Source organism: Bos javanicus, chromosome 24, assembly GCF_032452875.1.
Source record: "Bos javanicus breed banteng chromosome 24, ARS-OSU_banteng_1.0, whole genome shotgun sequence".
Taxonomy (NCBI): Eukaryota; Metazoa; Chordata; class Mammalia; order Artiodactyla; family Bovidae; genus Bos; species Bos javanicus.
In genome coordinates, this window is record NC_083891.1 from 42,287,191 (window position 1) to 42,308,017 (window position 20,827).

At 46.9% G+C, this 20,827-nt stretch overlaps 1 protein-coding gene and 1 long non-coding RNA gene across 4 annotated transcripts in view; one reads left to right on the forward strand and one right to left on the reverse strand.

The window, feature by feature from the left end:
* PIEZO2 (piezo type mechanosensitive ion channel component 2) overlaps positions 1–20,827 on the reverse strand; it is a 252,316-nt gene that overhangs the window by 62,087 nt on the left and 169,402 nt on the right. For all 3 annotated transcript variants that reach the window (XM_061399951.1, XM_061399953.1, XM_061399952.1), the window contains exons 9-17: positions 18,813–18,932; positions 15,855–15,893; positions 14,757–14,895; positions 13,584–13,732; positions 10,887–11,117; positions 10,113–10,236; positions 8,421–8,701; positions 7,177–7,325; positions 4,739–4,912 (exon numbers count right to left, since the gene is read on the reverse strand). In XM_061399951.1, the coding sequence (XP_061255935.1) occupies positions 4,739–4,912; positions 7,177–7,325; positions 8,421–8,701; positions 10,113–10,236; positions 10,887–11,117; positions 13,584–13,732; positions 14,757–14,895; positions 15,855–15,893; positions 18,813–18,932 (1,406 nt within the window). The remainder of the gene's footprint in view (positions 1–4,738; positions 4,913–7,176; positions 7,326–8,420; positions 8,702–10,112; positions 10,237–10,886; positions 11,118–13,583; positions 13,733–14,756; positions 14,896–15,854; positions 15,894–18,812; positions 18,933–20,827) is intronic.
* Positions 8,609–13,507, forward strand: LOC133237656 (uncharacterized). The gene is made up of 3 exons (XR_009733290.1): positions 8,609–8,775; positions 9,563–11,099; positions 12,904–13,507. It is a non-coding gene; the product is annotated as an uncharacterized LOC133237656 (long non-coding RNA).

Sequence of the window (20,827 nt, forward strand, 5' to 3'; positions counted from 1 at the left end):
GCACTAAGTTTTTACTCCTCTTTCTAGACAGGCTGCCTCCTCGGGTCTGCTACTTGGTTGTCAGCCTCAGCATTCCTCTTAAGAGGAAAGACAGTGGAGTAGAAAACCTACAAATCTTTCCAAGAGTTATTTTGTTAAGTGGATTTACTGCAAAATACATGCTTCTACTACCTAAATTACTGACTTGATTACTTAAGACGTGAAGTTATGGGAGTGGATAGTTTAATTCTCTCAATAAAGTAAGAAGAGCTTTGGTGAATTAGACCTGAACACTCTTCTCTTTTGGGCACTTGAGGATAACTCCACACACAGCAGGTGTCAGAGCTCACCCTTTGTTACCTGTGGTTATGAGTAGGTGTTATCTCCCTGCCTGGATGATGTGCATCTAAGCACGCTGCCCAACTTGGCTTTTTTTTTTTTTTTTTTTTGCAGAAGGCAAATACATTGTGAAATCTGTCATGTAAAATACCATCCTTCTATATGATGCTCTTTTAAGTAGATGTATACTTGAAGAAATTGGTGTTTTAATTTTCTCTTAACCATAGATTGTTGTGCCTATTATCACTTCATTCAGGCATATCCACTAGCAGTTAAACCCCCACGGTAGGTGAGATGTTGGCCCTGCGGTGGATTGTACAAGGGACCCAGGGCCTGAGGGCCGGAGGTGGCGGGCAGGGGAGAAGATAAGACAGGCAGGCAGATGGGGCTGAAGGCCAATGTTGGGAGGCGGCAGCAAAGAGAAAGTGCTCCGGGAACTCAGAGGAAGGGCCGGTACACTCAGCAGGGACTCGGCAGAGATGGGTGGTTTGTGGAGCAGCTGGTTCTTGAGCTGAGCTCTTGATTACATGTTCAGGAGGGACGTGGGCTCACAGGCAAGCCCAGGACTAATTCTACCAAAGGGTGACCAATGCCGAGTGCCAGCTGAAGACCCTCGGCCACCTCTCAGTCCACTCAGTAGCACCATTCAGTCCAAACACCGAATGGCTGGGTTTGCAAAAGACATCCATAGCATACCTGGAGGCCATGTCCACTGTCTGATGATGTCAGTTTCATTTACAAGCTAATAAAGTGCTTAACACCCCCAGAGACCATTTGAAAAAGGAGCCAAGAGAGAAAACGTTGAAGTACCCACCTATTTATTATCAGATACACACGCCCATTGACCTTGGCATGGCTACGCAGGAAGCACAAGGCGGCAGCGGGGAGACAGTCGGAGAGAGAGAGAGGAGAGTGTTAGCCAGAGGGAAGGAGCTGACGGTGTCCTGCGGGCTCTGCACCACCAGGTGTGTCAGCAACACCCTTCATGCACCGCAAAGTGTCCAGACAGTGAGGATCGGCAGCACCGTGAAGTCAGACAGGGTGAGGTTTGAAACACTTGACAGTGACAGCCTCTTCCTCCCTCCCTCCCCCAAAGAATCACACGTCTGGTCAGATACCTGTAAGGTTTAAATGTCCAGAGTGCACTTATCAAATAAAATACCACGTAAAACATTAATTCTTGGTCCTTCTCCAGAATTAAAAAAATAAAATCCTTTGAGTACCCGTATTCAAGATACTGTTTTCTGAGGTTTTTCTCAAGTTAAAGTTTAAAAAAGTCATTCTATTTCTGTACGCGTCACAGTACCTTCTAAAACAAATTATTACGACCCAGCAATCCCACTGCTGGGCATACACACCGAGGAAACCAGAAGGGAAAGAGACACGTGTACCCCAATGTTCATCGCAGCACTGTTTATAATAGCCAGGACATGGAAGCAACCTAGATGTCCATCAGCAGACGAATGGATAAGAAAGCTGTGGTACATATACACAATGGAGTATTACTCAGCCATGAAAAAGAATACATTTGAATCAGTTCTAATGAGGTGGATGAAACTGAAGCCTATTATACAGAGTGAAGTAAGCCAGAAAGAAAAACACCAATACAGTATACTAACGCATATATATGGAATTTAGAAAGATGGTAACAATAACCCTGTATGAGAGACAGCAAAAGAGACACAGATGTATAGAACAATCTTTTGGACTCTGTGGGAGAGGGCAAGGGTGGGATGATTTGGGAGAATGGCATTGAAACATGTATAATATCATATGTAAAACGGATCGCCAGTCCAGGTTCAATGCATGATACAGGATGCTCGGGGCTGGTGCACTGGGATGACCCAGAGGGATGGTACGGGGAGGGAGGTGGGAGGGGGTTCAGGATGGGGAACACGTGTACACAGGTGGCAGATTCATGTTGATGTATGGCAAAACCAATACAATATTGTAAAGTAATTAGCCTCCAATTAAAATAAATTTATATAAAAAATAAAATAAAACAAATCATTGACATGTGGCAGTCACAGATATTTAAATAAGGAATGGACATTCAGTATCTTACTATTAAGTGTTTATTACATAATAATTATGTTGTAATTATGTTATAGTGTCTATTTTATCAATATATAAGGGAAATGACATTCCTGACAATGTCTACCTAGAAATAATAATAATTACTCATAAGATTTGTCATAAAATTTTTCATAATGCTAACTATAAATTCTAGAAGGCTCAACATGATGAATTCTGCTTCAGACACAAATGACACTTGCCTACAGGGCAGACACAATCCACACAAACAACAGAACAGCAAAAGATAGCCGGCTGTTCATAGAAACAACAGGACCAGAATCAATATAAGGGATAAAATGCACTGATCATTCCCAATTTGGGATTTTTTTTTTTTTTTTGGTGTAGCATTTACTAAGGGGGAAGGAACAGAGAAGGCAAAGCATGACAGTCAATCCAATTCTGAAAAGACCTCTTTCTTCATCATTTTGACTTACTAGGGTCCTAGGGACTAAAAATCACGAGTAAGGAAAACACAACAATGGAAAAGAGTTGTGAAAAAGATGGGATACACGCCCCATGCTCCAGGTAGAAATTTGGGGCCTTTAATATGAAACTCCTGCATGAAATCCCTAAATACCAAACTCGGATGAGTCCTTTGAACTCCTCTTTTCACAGAACCAAAAATAAAATCCCATGACCCGAAACCATGCATACTGCTGACATTACTCATTCTTGCCTCACCCTTTACGTTCTCTTGGAAAAGTAACAGTTCAGGGGGTGCTAGGGGCTGAGCATTGGCCAGAGGAGGGCCAGCCATGGCCTCAGACTGACCAGATCACAGGGCCTCCATCCTGTCCAGCCAGGTGAGGGGGTTATGGGCTGGCTGGACAGTAGAGGAAAACAGGAGGACACATCCTGCTATCCTTTTTCAGAAGCCACATAATTAAATCACTTTTACGTACTTAAGGAAACCCTGTTCAACACATTCAGTTTTCCATAATTCCACCAGTCAATCTTAAGGGAAATCAACCTTGAATATTCATTGGAAGGACTGCTGAAGCTCCAAGACTTTGGCCACCTGATGTGAAGAGCTGACTCATTGGAAAAGACCCTGATGCTGGGAAAGATTGAGGGTAGGAGGAGAAGCGGGTGACAGAGGATGAGATGATTGGATGGCATCACCGACTCAATGGACATGAGTTGAGCAAACTCTGGGAGAAAATGAAGGAAGGAAGCCTGGCGTGCTGCAGTCCATGGGGTCACAAAGAGTCGGACATGACTGGGCGACTGAAGAACAACCACCCCCAGCACAGCAGAATGTTCACAGTCTGACATTTCATGAACTGTGCCTAATGAATTACTGCTTCATCTTCTTTCCGTGGACCCACTGTTTCCCTTGAGAAGGGGGTCGGGCATTTTCACCTGTGGTGTCTGTGTTCCTCTGAAGGCAGCACTTTGCTCCCTCATCTATGCAACAAGGGTTTTCCAGAAGCTGAATCACAGGCTATTATGTGAAGCAGAGAGGAAAATCTGTATCAGGGCTCATTAGACAAATGCCTGTAATGTTCCCGAGATGGAGCAGGCCTATGGATGTGTGCTGACCGACTGTGGCTCCACACACATGGCCAGGGCGAGACAGATCCCATCAGCTACTTGGAAACACTTTGTATTCGTATTTATTGATGGAAGACAGCAACAGTGAACTGGTGGCAGAAAACACTGCCTTCGCTCTTTCCTTAAATGTTACTCTGGTTACTCGCAGATGGCAGAACCTTTCAGCTGAGGTCCTTCCTTTCTGAAACGGAAGGGAGAATTCTATACTCCGCTTTTACTCATAGAGACTTCCTTACTACCTGTCAGTGCAACAGAAAACTCACCCTCTGAATTTAGCCAGATTCTGTAAACGTTCTAAAAACACCCCACCACCCCGGATATGAAAGACACATTGCCACTGCAAAGGAACCTCAGTCTGCACAGCTCCTCTGGACCAACTCACACGCCTGTTAAGATCACCCATGAAATGTCACAAATCACTACCTGCATGCATGCTAAGTTGATCAGTCATGTCCAACTCTTTGTGACCCCATGGACTGTAGCCCACCAGGCTCCTCTGTCCATGGGATTCTCTAGGCAAGGATACTGGAGTGGGTTCCCATTTCCTACTCCAGGGAATCTTCCTGACCCAGGGATTGAACTTTTGTCTCTTATGTCTCCTGCACTGGCAGGCTTTACCACAAGCACCACCTAGGAAACCCAAAGCACTACCTACTGTTTCGTAAAGTGCAATCAAATACTCCACATTTTTTCTCATTTTTTCCCACTCAGAGGCTGACTGTCATGGCAAGTATAGGTGAGATTCTCAGTGAGAGGACGGGAGGGTCTGGCTGAGCTTGCGTGCGCTCACCTATAGACGGCGCTGTCCTCCTTGCTGGGGATGGACTTCAGGTCGGTGAGCTCCAGGAACCGGTCGTGGAAGTAGTGCAGGTGCAGGATGCAGACCAGGAGGAAGGAGGTAGGGATGAAGATGCGCGTGAACAGCTCGGCCACCGTGAACTGCTTCAGGCCAAGGTCCTCCAGCCTGTGGAACAGGGCGGGTTTCCCCGGTGGGCTCTCGCACCCAAATGTCCACCGGAATTCAGCTATTTCTCCGTGATTTCATACTGAACATTTTCAAGACAGAAGTCTCCATTTCCCCATATTCCTGAAGCAGCTAAGCTGTTCTCGCCCACTTCCCACCCCGGTCTTCCCCGGCACAACCGTCCACCTTGTGCAAAACGCCCAAGTCAGGACATCCCCTTCCCCAACACACTTTCCTGTCTCCACCATCCACATCCCTTCACCCTCATCTCCTGAATCTGTGCTCTTGTTTCCTCTCTGGTGCCTCCTATTCTCTGGTGCCTCCTATTCCTCTCTGGCCATCCTCGATCACAGGACCTCCCCTGCCACCACTGCTGGCTGGCCACCTGGCTGCGTCTATTCCTGCCCCCACACATCACTGCCTTCTCTGCCAGTCAAGGGTGCTTTAAAGACTTGACATTTCACTGAGAATGAGACGCAAACCATCATCACCTAGGATCCCTCCACCCTCCCTGCAGGGGAGCCTTCCTGCTGTTCAGCACACTCACCAAACCCTTTCCCGCCACAGGCCCTTGCATTTGCTGTTCTCTTTTCCTGGAATGTTCTTCCAGCTCTCAGCTCCCAACCCAGTTTTCTAAAGACAAGCTCCTTCTTATTCTTCAAGAGTTTAAATGACATCTTCCGGGACTTCCCTGGTGGTCCAGTGGTTAAGACGCGGCACTTTTACTGCTGAGGGCATGGGAAATCCGTGCCGGTCAGGGAACTAAGATTCCACATGCCAGATGGTGCAGCCAAAAAATTAATGACACCTCCTCAGGGAAGCCTGCCTGAACCACTCCATCTCTAGCTATTGTGTCCCCATTGTTCACTACCTCGGCTTATTTTCATTTTCTTCACAGATGTGTCAGTTTGTAATTTATTTCACATAAAGTAGGTTTTTTGGTTTGTCTCCTGTCCTAGAGTGTAAACTCCACTGGACTCAGACTCCCTCTGGCTTCCAGTTGATATTCAGGTGCACAAGAGTGTCTGGCTCAGGCAAGGTGCTCAGCTCTATGCTTCCTCCTCTGGACACTTGGCTCTATGCCTCCTCCTTTGAACACTTAGCTCTATGCCCAGTCCTGGTTTGATTTCCAAAGGAATTTAAGAAGTTTAGAGGAGCAGAGTAGAAAAGGCTAGAGTCCTGTCTATTTCATGCATGAGAAAGAGACCATGGAAACTGCTAGTTTCCATGGCCAACCACTCCTTGAGAGTCCCTTGAACAGCAAGGGGATAAACCAGTCAATCCTAAAGGAAATCATCCCTGAATATCCATGGAAAGGACTGATGCTGAAGCTGAAGCTTCAAGTCTTTGGCCACCTGATGGGAAGCCCCAGCTCAATGAAAAAGACCTTGAGGCTGGGAAAGATTGAGGGCAGGAGGAGAAGGGGATGAGAGAGGATGAGATGGTTGGATGGCATCACCGATTCAATGGGCATGAGTTTGAGCAAACTCCGGGAGATGGTGAAGGACAGGGAAGCCTGGTGTGCTGCAGTCCAGGGGGGTTGCAAAGAGTCAGACACAACTGAGCAACTGAACAACAACTCCTTAGAATCTCAGCACCGGCTCCATGAGGGAGGGAGGCGATGCTCTGTGTTACAAGCCTTTGGTTAGGAAGAGAGACCACATGACTGTAAGGAGCCAGGCAGGGGAGCTTCACATGAAACACTAGAAAAAGCCATTTCATTAATAAGGGGCTGAGAATTTACTTTCCAGTCAATTCTTACTGAGTACCTGCTGCTGTTGCTGAGTCGCTTCAGTCGTGTCCAACTCTGTGCGACCCCATAGACAGCAGCCCACCAGGCTCCCCTGTCCCTGGGATTCTCCAGGCAAGAACACTGGAGTGGGTTGCCATTTCCTTCTCCAATGCATAAGAGTGAAAAGTGAAAGTGAAGTCGCTCAGTCGTGTCCGACTCCTAGCAACCCCATGGACTGCAGCCTACCAGGCTCCTCCGTTCATGGGATTTTCCAGGCAAGAGTGCTGGAGTGGGGTGCCATTGCCTTCTCCACTGAGTGCTGAGTACCTATTATGTGTCAAAAGCTCATGCCTAGGTCATGAGCAGCCCAAAAAACCAAGACCAATGAGTTCTGTTCTGGAGGAACTTACAGCCAGTGATGACGTCAGGTTTTACTAAAACCTCCTTCCTGGCAAGGTGCTTGGAACAACACACCCTCGCGACTTCACCCGGCGGGTCACTTTCCACCCTGCTCTCCAGCACAGTTACTTACTTTTCTTTTTTCAGTCCGGTCATGTTTTGCCACAAGCCTGGGAAGTTTTCAAACTGATATGTGTATATAAAGATGAGCACCAGCATCGTGTAGATAACCACTGACATCCAGAAGTACTTCAGGATCCGCCTCCACCATTCATAGTGCACCTGTGAGTCAGAAGGTGAACAGCAAACCAGGAAGAAGCATGTTAGCGGAAAACGCACAAAAATACCTGCTCCATTCAACAAAAACAGGTGATTCCATTCACACATGTCTGAAAGCAAAGTCAAGTTCATTTTCAGTTTTTGAGGCTGTGCTGCTCATAGAGTTGGGACAACGTAGATTGGAATCTGAGGGCTTCCCTTGTGGCTCAGATGGTAAAGAACCCGTCTGCCAATACAGGAGATGTGGATTTGATCCCTGGATCAGGATGATCCCCTGGAGGAGGAAATGGCAACCCACTCCAGTATTCTTGCCTGGAGAATCCCACGGACAGAAGAGCATGGCGGCTACAGTCATTAGGGTCACAGTCAGACACAACCGAAGCAACTTGGCACACACGCACGCTGTGTTAGTTTCAGATGTATAGCAAAGTGATTCAGCTATAGGTATTATATATATAATATATATGTAGATTCTTTTCTTTTATAGGTTATTACAAAATCTGGGTACAGTTCCCTATGTTATTCTGTAGGTCTCTGTTTATCTCTTTCATAGACAGTAGTATGTATATGTTCATCTCAAATTCCAATTTTATCCCTACTCCCACTTTCCCTTTAGGTTAACTATAAGTCTGTTCTCTATGTCTGTAGGTCTGTTTCTGTTTTGGAAATACGTGAAATTGTGCTGTATTTTAGATTCCACCTGTAAGTGATATCCTATGGTATGTGTCTTTCTCTGTCTGATTTACTTCACTTGTATGATAATCTCTAGGTCCATCCATGTTGCTGCAAATGGCACTATTCATTCTTTTTATGGTTAAGTAATATTATGTTGTATAAATATACCACATCTTCTTTATCCCTTCATCTGTACAAGACAAGGAAGCCACTCTAACCAACTTTCTGACTTTTTAAGAACCTAACAATTCATATTAGTGAACACGTGGAAGGGGCTCACTCCTCACTTTAGGATTCCTGGCCTGTAGCGTTTGAATCTCATTGACCCCTTTATATGATGTGTTCGTGAGGTCACAGTAACTCAGAGCCTCACCGAAGGAAGCTCAGGCATACCCCTGGACAGACGCAAGGATGGCAACCCACCTGATACAGGGCCACACAGAAGAGGAAGAGCACCATGTAGATGATCTTGTACATCACGATTTTACCCTCAAAGCTGACGAAGAAGAACATCCCCCCGCAGACGTAGATCCAGTACTTGATGAACAGGGCCACCACCAGGTTCCCCAGCACCTTCATCACGTCCTGCTCGTCTGCTTCTTCCTCTTCCTCTTCCTCTCTCCGCTCCTGCTGCTCCTCCTTCGGCTCCTCTTCTTCCTCCTTCTCCTGAGCCTCACTGTCCACCTGTAAGTCCTGTTCATCATCTTCAAGACAGAAGACCCTGCTGTTACGAGCAGCTGGTCCCTGGACCAGAACCACACACTCTTAGCCATGTAAGGTGGGTGCCACACACTTTGGACATTACCATATGATTTAAAATAATTTTAGACAGTTCTAATAAACAAGGCAGAATTTGTAGAACTAATCATAGTCCACTTTCCTAACCTCCCTGAAACATAAAAGAAACACATTTTGTAATACTTTTATACAAGCTTTTCATAATACCTATTTCACTTGCATTGTCCAATAGCTATAATTACTGTAGGATCAAGAGAAATAAACAGACAGCAATAACACAAACCGAACTAACTCTGACAATTTCAGATTCTGACTGCAGTGTGCCTCTAGCAGTCTTTTATTAAATCTGAGTTATTGGTAATAATGTTAACCAGAAAGTATGATTTTATAGAATGAAAAAATTGAGTCGAAGCCAAATATATTTTAAATTAGGTTTCAGGACTAATTATAATTTAACTAAATTTAAAATAGTTTTATGCATTGGAAGTAAAAGCTTATTTGGTCTTACTTTAAAATTTGCTAACATATAGGACTCATCTTTGTGGTCCTAAGGTGACCTGTCATTTGAATAACTTATTCAAATGACCAGGAGATCCACAGAGTGAGGGGAATGCACATGGGGTGAGAGGTCAGAGGAACTGTTGTTCTTAAATGAACTGTTCTTTACATAAAGTAACTGGTGAATTTAATCACTGTATTAAAAGACATCCAAACTCAAATAGTCAAGATTCAAACCTTAAAGACTTTTGTTGCTGAAAAACAATCAACGTTTAGGTCTAAATGAGAAACTATAAGAAAAAGATGAGTTGGTTTTCTCCTCCTGACAGGGTTAATCTGAAGGTTACCAGCCCTGCCTCTGAGAACATTTATGGCTTCCATTTCAGACAATGCTACACGCCTCACTAATGGTCTCCAAGCTGTTCTATGAGCATTAAATTTTATTGTATTTATTGGCACATCCACGCAGGTAAGGGAGCAAGTGACTCTCATTTGACCCATGGAGTGGGGTCTAAAACTACAGAAGTGATCATCAAAACATCATCTTCCTTTTTTTTTTGACTTTGTGGTACATTTGTTTTTGAAAAGGCGAGAGGATTTGAATTTGGGAGATCTGAGTCGTTCTCTTGGTACTAACACTCAAGAAGCTGTGACCTTGGAGGACTCAGGGAATGCCCTGCAGCGGGGATCACTTTTGTGTGTATCAGATGACCCAGGGTCTCTGCAGCTCCAGTGGACGCCCATGTGGGCAGGAATTCAGCCCTGGGACGCGGTCATCTATCCGCTCACATCCACGCCTGGCCTCCCTCTGGTCTGGGGCAGAGCCTCAGGGATGTCCTCTGGGGCCCTTCTTCCAGTCACATTGCACGCACTAATTACCTTTTTCTTCTCTTTCCTGACTTCCGATTTTGACCTCAGACAGAAGAGCTTCCTTTTCTTGGAGAGCTTTCTGCTCTGTGAGGTGCTGTCTCAGCAGCAGCCAGAATGTGATGGTGAACAGAATCTGGAAGGAGACAGTAGAGATCAGAGCATCATGCCTCTGAAGTGTAAGCATGTTCAACCACGACTATGCTTCCCCGCCCTTCAGAGGGAGCACGCTGCATAAGCCCATCCACTCAAGACAGTCAGGCACCCACTACATTGCATCTGAAAGTCGCCAGCTTTTAAATCTCCCTTCCTGAGGACGCTGGCGTGCGGTCCAGTGCCAGGGGCGCCTTCATGCCTGGGACACTCCAGGAAGAGGCACAGGACCACCTGGGCTGGAAACCGACGTGGGCCAGGGGTCTCCTTCCTGCCTGGGACCTCAGCACAAGTAGAAGAGGAAGATGTATTTCTTCTATGAGCCCCGTTACTTCTACAGTGTTCCTCCTTATTTTGAAGAAATCCACAGAAATGGGGGGAAGAGAACATTTCATCCCAGCAAACAGAGTCCCTGAATCCTCCCATTCTTTTCTGGAAGCTGAAGGGGTAGTTTTTCTAAGTGCCCACACAATTATATTAACATTTTCTTGAGGGCAAGGGAAAAAAAATTAATGATTTCAAGGAGCATTGAATACTTGGAACCTACTTTTGCATGTTCCTGCTTGGATATGACTGTTTTGATTACCGTTGTTTTGTCTGAATGCCCTGCCCCTTTTTCCCCTGCCCCCTTACCTTTGAGGCGAGCTCCCCCGGCTCCTTCTTTTCTAAGAAACCTGGGACCTTTTTAATCTCGGGGAGCTCGAAGCTCCATATGTACTGCAGTATGAGCAGCAGGTTTCCATAGACAACCATGAAGGGGGAGCTGATCATAGCATACTTCCTCCGGTTGCGGATCATCCACAGAGTGCAGGACCAGATGAGCAGCACAAAGGTCAGCCAGCTGTGGTAGGTGATGCTCCAGGCCTCCAGGGGGAGAGGGCAAGAAAGCGGGGCGGTCAGTACATGATACAGTCCCCACTCTGCTGAGTTAGATGTGGTCTACAAGGAAAAGTTCAGTGACATTCACACTAGGGGGAGGATCATGGTAAAACTGTGGGGGAAACATCCCAGCTGCATAGGGGACGAAGCAGGCAGAAAGGCTGCCCTGTGAGCCGACACTGCCCTCAACCTCCTGGAGGGAAGAGGGTCAAGCGAGGGTGGAGACGGCTTCACTCTGTGCCCTTTGCCCTCCAGCCCGGATGTCTTCCTTTTCACTGGATTTGCTGGATGAAACGCAACCCTAAGTGCTTCCTCCTTCATTCTTCCAAATCAGCTTGGGGTTGGCTATTTTTCCCGGGTGCTGGGTGAGTGTGGCCAAGCTGGGCTCAGAAACGGAAGCTGTGGGACCACAGGGTCAGCAGATGAGCTGGCTTCAGGGGTCCCCTTAGCCCACCCATCGGGAAGACAGACGTGATAGGAATCAGGGAATCAGCAGGAGGAGGTGTCAGGTGTCTGCACCCCAGTAGTAAAGCCAGGCTAATGGAGAGCCCAGCCTCAACTTCTGTCCTGTAGGGGGCAGGACATCCTCCAGTCACACCAAACCCCGGCAGACCTAGAACACATCTCAAAGGGCAGCTTCCAGAACATTCTAGAAAGTCAGGCTCATGAATATCATTAACCTCAAGAAATCTATCCTCTTTTACCATAATCTTCAATACCAAATTTCTGTGAAAAGGCCTCTGTGACAATCTAGAAGGGTGGGATGGGGTGGCAGGTGGGAGGGAAGTTCAAGAGGGAGGGAACATATGCATACCTACGGCTGATTCATGCTGATGTATGGCAGAAACCAACACAATGTTGTAAGGCAATTATCCTCCAATTAAAAATACATAAATGTATTTTTAAAAAATATTTTCTAGTTGAGGCTGAGTTCAATCATATTCCTGACTATCACGAATTTCAAGGGCTACTGCAAAGTCTGAAAGGTTTTATGTCTGTTTTGCTTCTGGAAAGCAGATAAGTATTGAGATAAATAAGATAAATGAATGAAGTCAGCACAGAACAAATACTTCCTCTCAGCAACTTGCAAATGTGTCCTAAATCAAAGCTAGTTTTTTTGAGTACAGAGTTATTTAAAACTGTTGTTTAAAATATATGGAAATTAAAAAATGGAAATTAAAATTAAAACTGCTTTTATTAAAATTCAGTGAGAAACTGACAGCTATTATTAAGTCATGAATTATTTTCATGAAAAATAGTATTCCTTGGAAATGGTGCTATCAAAGTGGTAGTCGCTCAGTTGCATTTGACTTTTTGTGATCCCAAGAACTGTAGCCCTCCAGACTCCTCTGTCCATGGAATTTTCCAGGCAAGAATACTAGGGTGGGTAGTCATTCCCTTCTGCAGGGGATCTTCCCAACCTAGGGATCAAACCCGGGTCCCCTGCATTGCAGGCAGATTCTTTACCACTGAGCCACCAGGGAAGCCTGGCGTTATCAAAGGTTGGTAATAGTTAATGCCTTTATCCCAGAAAGAAATTCAGATCTGACCTTGCCACTTTTGTGTGGATGACCCAGGAGAGTAATCTGCACAGATATTGTAATTCCAGGAGAATTTTTTTTCCCTGTACACTATTCCTGTTTGGATGAAAAAGGGAGGAAAACAAATTGGGAACGTTTTGTTAAACTTCTCTCATTTTTAAGGCCTCAGTCACATACGACCCTCAGTTGTTGAGGGGTAGAATCTGCTTCATGTTCTTTCTTGTGTGCAGTTCTAGGATCATCTGACGGTATGGAATATTCGCACTGTGTGTTTTTGAATAAGGACGCCTATCATTCTAACAGACCTGGCTGCTTAGGACTGCCCTAGAAAGAAAAGATCTGCTGTGATTAGAAGTCTGCTGCCGAGGGGAGCTTCCAGGGAAGATGGTCACAACCGGAAAACACTCTTGGGGACTCAGTGCTTGGTGCTCAGGCTGGTAAGCATTTGTTCCAGTTCAAATGGAATAGTCTCACTCAAATCCAAGATGTGACTATAACCTTCATCATCTGAGAGAAATAAAAGTGGCCTTTGTTAACTGTGAACACCTTCAAAGCCACTTAGAAAAACTACCAACATGTCCTTTTAAATCTGAAAAACAGGGGACAGCCTGACTTGATAGGTTAATTTGAGAGACAGGTATTAATATTTAAAATCAGGCTAAGTGGCATAGAGGATGACATGGTTTTGAAATCTATAGTATAAAGATCCCATGAAAAATTAACAGAAGCAGCCATTATCTGCCAAGACATCAGGAAGATGAAGAAGTCGCGCTGGTGGGAGGAAGCAGTGGGGCTTGGAGCCAGCGGGGCTTGAGCACCGTTCATCCCGCCAGCGCTAACGTTATCCCAAGGTCAAAGCAAGGTGTGGGGCGGAATCTGAGCAGAAGTCAGGACTCTGGCACATACGCACCATCATGGCGATAAGGGCACAGATGTAGCTCTGCTTCATGATGAACTGGAACACAGACACCATAGCGTGCACTTTGACACTCCTCTTCTCCTCCCGGCTCCGCTCCTCCTCAAACTCTTCTTTCTCATCATCGTCTTCCTCCTTCTTTTCTAGAGGGACAGATTATTTTATATAACAATTTATGCACATAGGTGAATCTCATATAAGAGCCCCACGCACAAATGTGTCCTCTCTAGGAACAGGCAGCTCTCTTTCAACAGGATGGTTGTGTGCTACGTTGTTCAGTCGTGTCTGACTCTTTGTGACCCATGGGCCGTAGCCCCAGGTTCTTTTGTCCATGGGATTCTCTCTGCAAGAATACTGGAATGGGGTGCCATTTCCTCCTCCAGGGGATCTTCCTGACCCTGGGATCAAACCCACATCTCTTTCATCTCCTGCATTGGCAGGTGGATTCTTTACCACTAGTGCTTCAACAGGATAAACCGAGGGAAAAGGGAGAAAGGTCTAGTCAAAGTTTTGGGCCTCTTGGTTTTCTTATTAGACAAAAAAAAAAAAAACTCTTCCAGAAAACATTCATACACTAACCAGCAAAACTATGGACCGCAATAGTGGAATCAAATTACAAAAAGACTAAAACACAAATATGCACATAGGTTTAACACCGCAAACAAGATGACTTGTTTAAAATAATATTTTACCTTCTATTTTTCAAAGTTTATTCCCATTGTGCTCAGTCACTTCAGTCATGTCTGACTCTTTGTGACCATATGGGCTACAGCCCACCAGGCTTCTCTATCCATGGGATTCTCCAGGCAAGAATACTGGAGTGGGCTGCCATTCCCTTCTCCAGGGGATCTTCCCAACCTAGGGATCGAACCTGTGTCTCTTAGGTCTCCAGCACTGGCAGGTGGGTTGTATTTTTTTACCACGAGTGCCGCTTGGGAAGCCCTTACCTCCATTAGGTCACTTATTTAGTACCAAGGACAAATGCACAGAGCAGGATATAGGGGCAGAATCTAGGCAGAATCTAAGGAAATGGGCTTCATCAGACTGACTGTGGAAGGAAAAAACCTCTCCTAGAGATGAAAAGGAAAGAGAACCACATCCGATGAAGGATAAACCAAAGACAAGAGATGCTGAGTTCTGTAGGCCGCCGTCCCACAGGCTCCTTACCGGGGGAGGCAGCGGCAGGCTCCCAGCGGTACTGCGGCGTGGAGTACAGGTCAGCCTTGGCGGGGCCGTTCTCCAGCGGGAGGCTGGGGTGGATAGTGTGGTAGTCCACGGGGTTGCCGTTCACGGTCACCAGCAGGCCCTGCCAGGGGCGTGGGGCAAGGCAAGTGGGACAGCAGCTCTGGTTTCCCACACAGACCTCCCTCCTCTGCTCTGCTAGATGGGCACACTGGACGCTGCAGAGCCGAGGGGAAGCTGAACGCTGTGGGCAGTGATGCCTGCCAGCAAGACAGCCCTGCTCGCCCTCCAAACCCAGCCCCACAGAGTCACATAGGACAAGGCAAACCTGAGCCCGCCCACTTCTGCTGCGTCCATGCCATGCCCCCTGCTCTCCGTGTGAAGTGTGAAGCCTGGAAAGGCTGCAGAGGGCTCAGGGCCTGCTCTGGTCTCCCTTCAGCCTCAGCTCCCGGCCTGCCTCCAGCTACAGGATCTCCAGACAGACTGGGTTCTGGCCTGGGGCTGCTGCCTGCCCTCCCCCCTCCCCCACCCCAGCCCTGATCCCACTTGCCCTACACCCCACTTGGCCCTCGGGACGAGCAAAGTCTCAGGTTAGCTACAACCCCACGGTCTCTCCCTGACACTGCAGCCTGCAACTCCCGTGTTGTAGCATCTCATACACTAAATACATTCTCCTACTTTTTCCCTCTGGTCTCTTTGGCTTTACATATAATTTATATGTAAATTTATGCAGATACATATCAACATAGACACACAGACATACACGTGTGTCCACAGACGTGTGAGACTTCTTATTCAAATCATAGAGCAGGCATATCTGCAGAGCAGAACGCCTTTTGAGAAAAAGCCCTCCAACGTGGCTTTTTAAAAGTTTAAATACATTTTATATGTTTATACTTGAGCTCACGTTATATGAGTCAATGTTTTAACAGCAATAAATCAGACATAAGTTCTGCAAAATAGTATTCAAAAACGTATGAAAATTTTATAGAGCATTAAACTACACTCAGAGGAGCTAATTCCATTTATGTGCCCTTTCCATCACTGACGTGTGCAGAAATGAGAATTCAAGGGTATACTAACGTCGGACGGCTTGTAGTCATCCTGAGTCATGGATAAAAGCTGCAAAGGAATACAGGACAGCATGTTAACATGTGAGCAGAAAGCGATGTGATGTTTACACACAGCTACAAAGTTTCAGCACACATGCACTCGATCCTTCAGCCGGGAGCATGCAAGTGTGTTAACATCACAGTGCAAAACATAAAGGGACAATGATGCAGCTGGAGGCTGCTATTTATTGTAAACATTTCCAGTTTCTGATGCTGTCTTTCATCACAATAAACAAGCAGTCACTAACCACATGACTGAAAAAGCTGATGTTGTTTTTCAAGTGTTTTTTTCTCACAGAATTGCTGCTTGGTCCTAGATAGCATATTCAAAAGCAGAGACATTACTTTGCCAACAAAGGTCCGTCTAGTCAAGGCTATGGTTTTTCCTGTGGTCATGTATGGATGTGAGAGTTGGACTGTGAAGAAGGCTGAGCATCGAAGAACTGATGCGTGGTGTTGGAGAAGACTCTTGAGAGTCCCTTGGACTGCAAGGAGATCCAACCAGTCCATTCTGAAGGAGATCAGCCCTGGGATTTCTTTGGAAGGAATGATGCTAAAGCTGAAACTCCAGTACTTTGGCCACCTCATGTGAAGAGTTGACTCATTGGAAAAGACTCTGACACTGGGAGGGATTGGGGGCAGTAGAAGGGGACGACAGTGGATGAGATGGCTGGATGGCATCACTGACTCGATGGACGTGAGTCTCAGTGAACTCCGGGAGTTGGTGATGGACAGGGAGGCCTGGCGTGCTGAGATTCACGGGGTCGCAAAGAGTCGAACACGACTGAGCGACTGAACTGAACTGAACTGAACTTTAGACTTCTAGGACCCTTTGAGATGTCTGTAGGATTCTGAAAGTGTTGACTTTTCAAGAAACTGAAGTTTCATAATAAAGAAAATTTGACTTGTAGTACGGATTGGGATTAAGATTTGCATACTGTCCACAACAGAAGAATTATGACATGGCTGTGACTTTCAGCTGTATTAGAGCTGGGGGGTCCAGTTTCCTCAGTAACAGGCATCTGCTGAACTAGTGGTTCTTTCACTTTTTGGGTCAGAACTTGCTCACTTCCTTAAAAATCACTAAAGATCCTGAAGACTTTTACTTATGAAAGTCCTACCCATCAATATCTATTGTGCTAGAAATTAAAATTGCGGCATTAAAAATATTCATTTGTTCATTCATTAAAAATTGGCTTGTTCACATGAATAATTTTATCTAAATAGTTATCTTTAAAAAAAATAGTGAAAAGAATGGTGTTGTCTTATTATAATACACTTTTGGGAGAATGGCATTGAAACATGTAAAATATCATGTGTGAAACGAGTTGCCAGTCCAGGTTCGATGCACAATACTGGATGCTTGGGGCTAGTGCACTGGGACGACCCAGAGGGATGGTATGGGGAGGGAGGAGGGAGGAGGGTTCAGGATGGGGAACACATGTATACCTGTGGTGGATTCATTTTGATATTTGGCAAAACTAATACAATTATGTAAAGTTTAAAAATTAAATAAAATTTTAAAAAAAGAAGTATATTTAAAAAAATACACTTTTGCGTATCTTTAATGTTGGACTCAAAAGACCACTCCATTTATTTTCCAGTAATTGTCTGCCAAAAGCTCATGCCTGAACCCCCCAAACTGTCCATCAGCTGTTCTTGCACGTGAACCTGTGGTACATGGGTGGCAGCTGGGTCCACTCGCCAGCCAAGCACTTCTCCTCGAGGGATCAGGACTTCAGGGGGTCTTCCACTGATGTCACTCAGAATATTGAAAAAGCGTGTGCCCCAAGGTTGAGATTTAAGAAAAGCAAAGACTATTTCTGGTTTACCAAGAATATTCTTAGGTGGAACTGCCCTTTCTGTTCTGTTTCCTGTGTACACGTGGCCGTCAGGTTCGTGCTGCTGCCATGGGTGGAGCTCTTGTACCATCAGAGCAAGTGTCAGCACAGCCGAAAGGCAGATCTCTTAAATGTTGTTACAAAAATTGTTTTGAGCCCATGGATCCCAGGAAAGGTCTTGGGAATCCCCAGCCATGGTCCACGGCCCTCACCTTGGAATCTGCCATGCTGTCTCCATGGATATCATGGCTTAGTGACCAGAGCAGGACGGTCTGGTATGCGTGTGATGGGACAAAAGGGCTCTAGGACACTAGAGGTCGTCCTCTAGGCTGCAGTGCCCCGAGAAGTTCATTCACTGTTTCCCCCATCTCTCAGCCCACAACAGGCAGGTGCACAAATGGGACCACGTGTCTTAGAGAAACTCTGCCACTGAGTCAATCAGAGAATCTCCTGCTTGATTCCTAATATGACCCCACCAGAGAAGTGTGAGCATCTGTGGTCCCCACATTGCAAATAGGTCACTGTAACAAGTCAGTGGCTGGGGCATGTTGAAAATAGTGAACAAATGGTGAAAAGCTTAAGAATCACCCAGCCGTGCTCTTGGCCCCAGCGCCCACACTGTGACCCTGACACAGGGAGGTGGGATCCCTCTTCATGTCCACACAGACTAGCTGGTGTCCCATGAGTGGCTGTGTGAGCGGTCGTGGTCACCATGGCAGCCAACCCAACATAGAATCACTCTCCACAGCGCATCCCAGCACCTAGGCTGTCACTGCCCAGGGCCAAGGGATTGCTTTGTTTTATTTTGCTTTAAAGAAAAACTTATCTTTAAAAATTAAGACCACTCTCTCTTTCTGGGATTGGGAGGCTTCAGGGGGAAGCACTGAACTGTAAAAGGTTGGGTCTGACAGAGCCTGGGATTTCCTTTCCAAGCACTGGGCTCCCCTGTCTGACCTTAACCTTCACCATCAAACAGCCCCTGTAAACTGAGCAACCTGGGTTTGCACGTGGACTCACATGGCCTGTATTCAGCAATATGATAAAAAGCAGAAAATAAATGAGAGACAACCCCTGTCCTGGCGGCTTACTTTCCTCTCGTCCGTGGGGTAGTGGGTCGCATACCACAGGCTCCGCCTCCTCTCGGCCGTGATGGGCGCAGGGCTGCAGGCCAGGGCTCTGTCCTCCTCCTTGGTCCTCTCTTCCTGCACCTGAGATGCAGAATAACCCACAGGAAAGCCCTGCTTCCGGAGCAGGTCCCTCAGCAGCCTGGGAGCCCAGACAGAGCTGCTTGTCTCTGCCCCCGCGTGCTGATCTCGTAAAGTAACGTACACCCTACACAGGGTTTCATCCAGACACTTCACAAATGGCCAAAAGCCCACTCCATAAATGCAGAGACAGCAGACTCGCTTGTGAATTACAGGAACAGGTGCCCATGCTCCGTTAGGAGCCTCCATGTATGTTCTGACCTGCAGGAGGAGGGCCGTGCAAGGTCCACAGAGGCCACAACTGCCCATGGAACCTGCCAGGGGACTCTTATGAAAGAGACATTCACTAAAGGCAGAACCATCTAGAGCTTACACGCAACATTAAGCAAAAACACAGCTACTGCCTAACACTGCCACTCGCCTAATTGAACCTTGGCCTAAATCAGACAGTTGGTCCAGGAGAGATGGATAGAGACAGGAAGGATCAGTACGCACTTGGTGGTTGAGGATGGTTTCCAACAAAGATGCCCCATGAAAGGGCGCTTATACTCATTGATCTGCAGGCAGAGGGACAGCGCTCAGTGTTGCTGCCAATTCCTGGGGTCTGGCATCCACACAGAGCACCAGACCCCAGGGAGCCCGAGTCATACATTCAGCTCCAGACACTTGCTCCTCTCTTTCTCAAACTTACATCATAGACTTTTACTGCAGAACTCATGTTTTTCATGAAACCTACCAGGCCACCTGGAACCATGATATTAATACAGCCAGGCACCTGCCCTCCATCACCGCCTTGGTGAGGAAGTCCTGAGTGCCAGCCCCATTTAAAACACTGACCCCCCACAGGTCGATCTGGTATGAATGAGACCCTGCTCTGCACACACCCGCAGACGCTGTAGAGTAGGACCTGCTGTGGACCGTATGGCCTGGAATGTGGCCTGTCCTTCCCACTCTCTGCCTTCCCTGGCTCCTGGACAGCCTGGGGCCAAGGAGGTCGAGAGTCTCCGGGGCCCGAGAGGCTGGAACAGCCCAGCAGCTCCTGCCTGAGGCACCAAGGGAAAGCCAGGGGCACCTGGGACTCTTACGAACCCGAAGGCATTAAGGTCATTTCCATCATTGCCTACGACGTTGTTCAGAGTAGTTCTCACATTTTAACTTCTTTCACAGTTTTATGTGTGTGTCTACATGTACCCATGCCTGTGTGTTTGTGCAGGAAGGAAACACAGCAACAGTGTAAGGGGTCTACTGGCGCCCTCATATCTTAGAAGAGGCTCAGAGGAAAAGGTAACCAAGGTGACTGGGATTCTCTGTGAGCCTGGAATCATCCTGTCACCACTGCCGTCTCGGGGTCCAGGGAAAGTGAGACCTGAGACCCCTGCAAACAGGACGCCTGTATGTGGGCCAGGGTAAGGGTCCCTACACAGAGGGAGGCAGGCAGACCCCCAGCAAACAAGGACGCCTGTGCCGTTGGCTGCTCACGTATTTGGGGGCTGCCTTTCTTCTTGTAAAACGTTCAGCCCCTCACTTCCTCTGGGCCAATGCTCTACCTGTGGTCCCAGGTGGGGTTCTGAGACGCTGGCTTGCTCTCAGTACACACTGGTGGCCTGGCTGCTGACCGCATGGATGGAGCTGGAGGGGACCAGGTGCCAGCCTGGGATCTCACCTTTGCCCCCCATTCCAGCATCCCCTACCCTGCTTGGTACATGGCCGTGAGGTGATGTGTAGCAGCCCTGTCTATGCCACCTGTCTCCCTCACAGCTGAACTTCTCACAGTCATTTTGGGAGAACGAAAGGGACTGAAGTTGCTGTCACTGAAAAGGAAAAGAGAGGGACCACAAGCCATCCTCCCTGATGGTGCCCCAACGTACCACATTCTACGAATAACCCCACAGGGAACA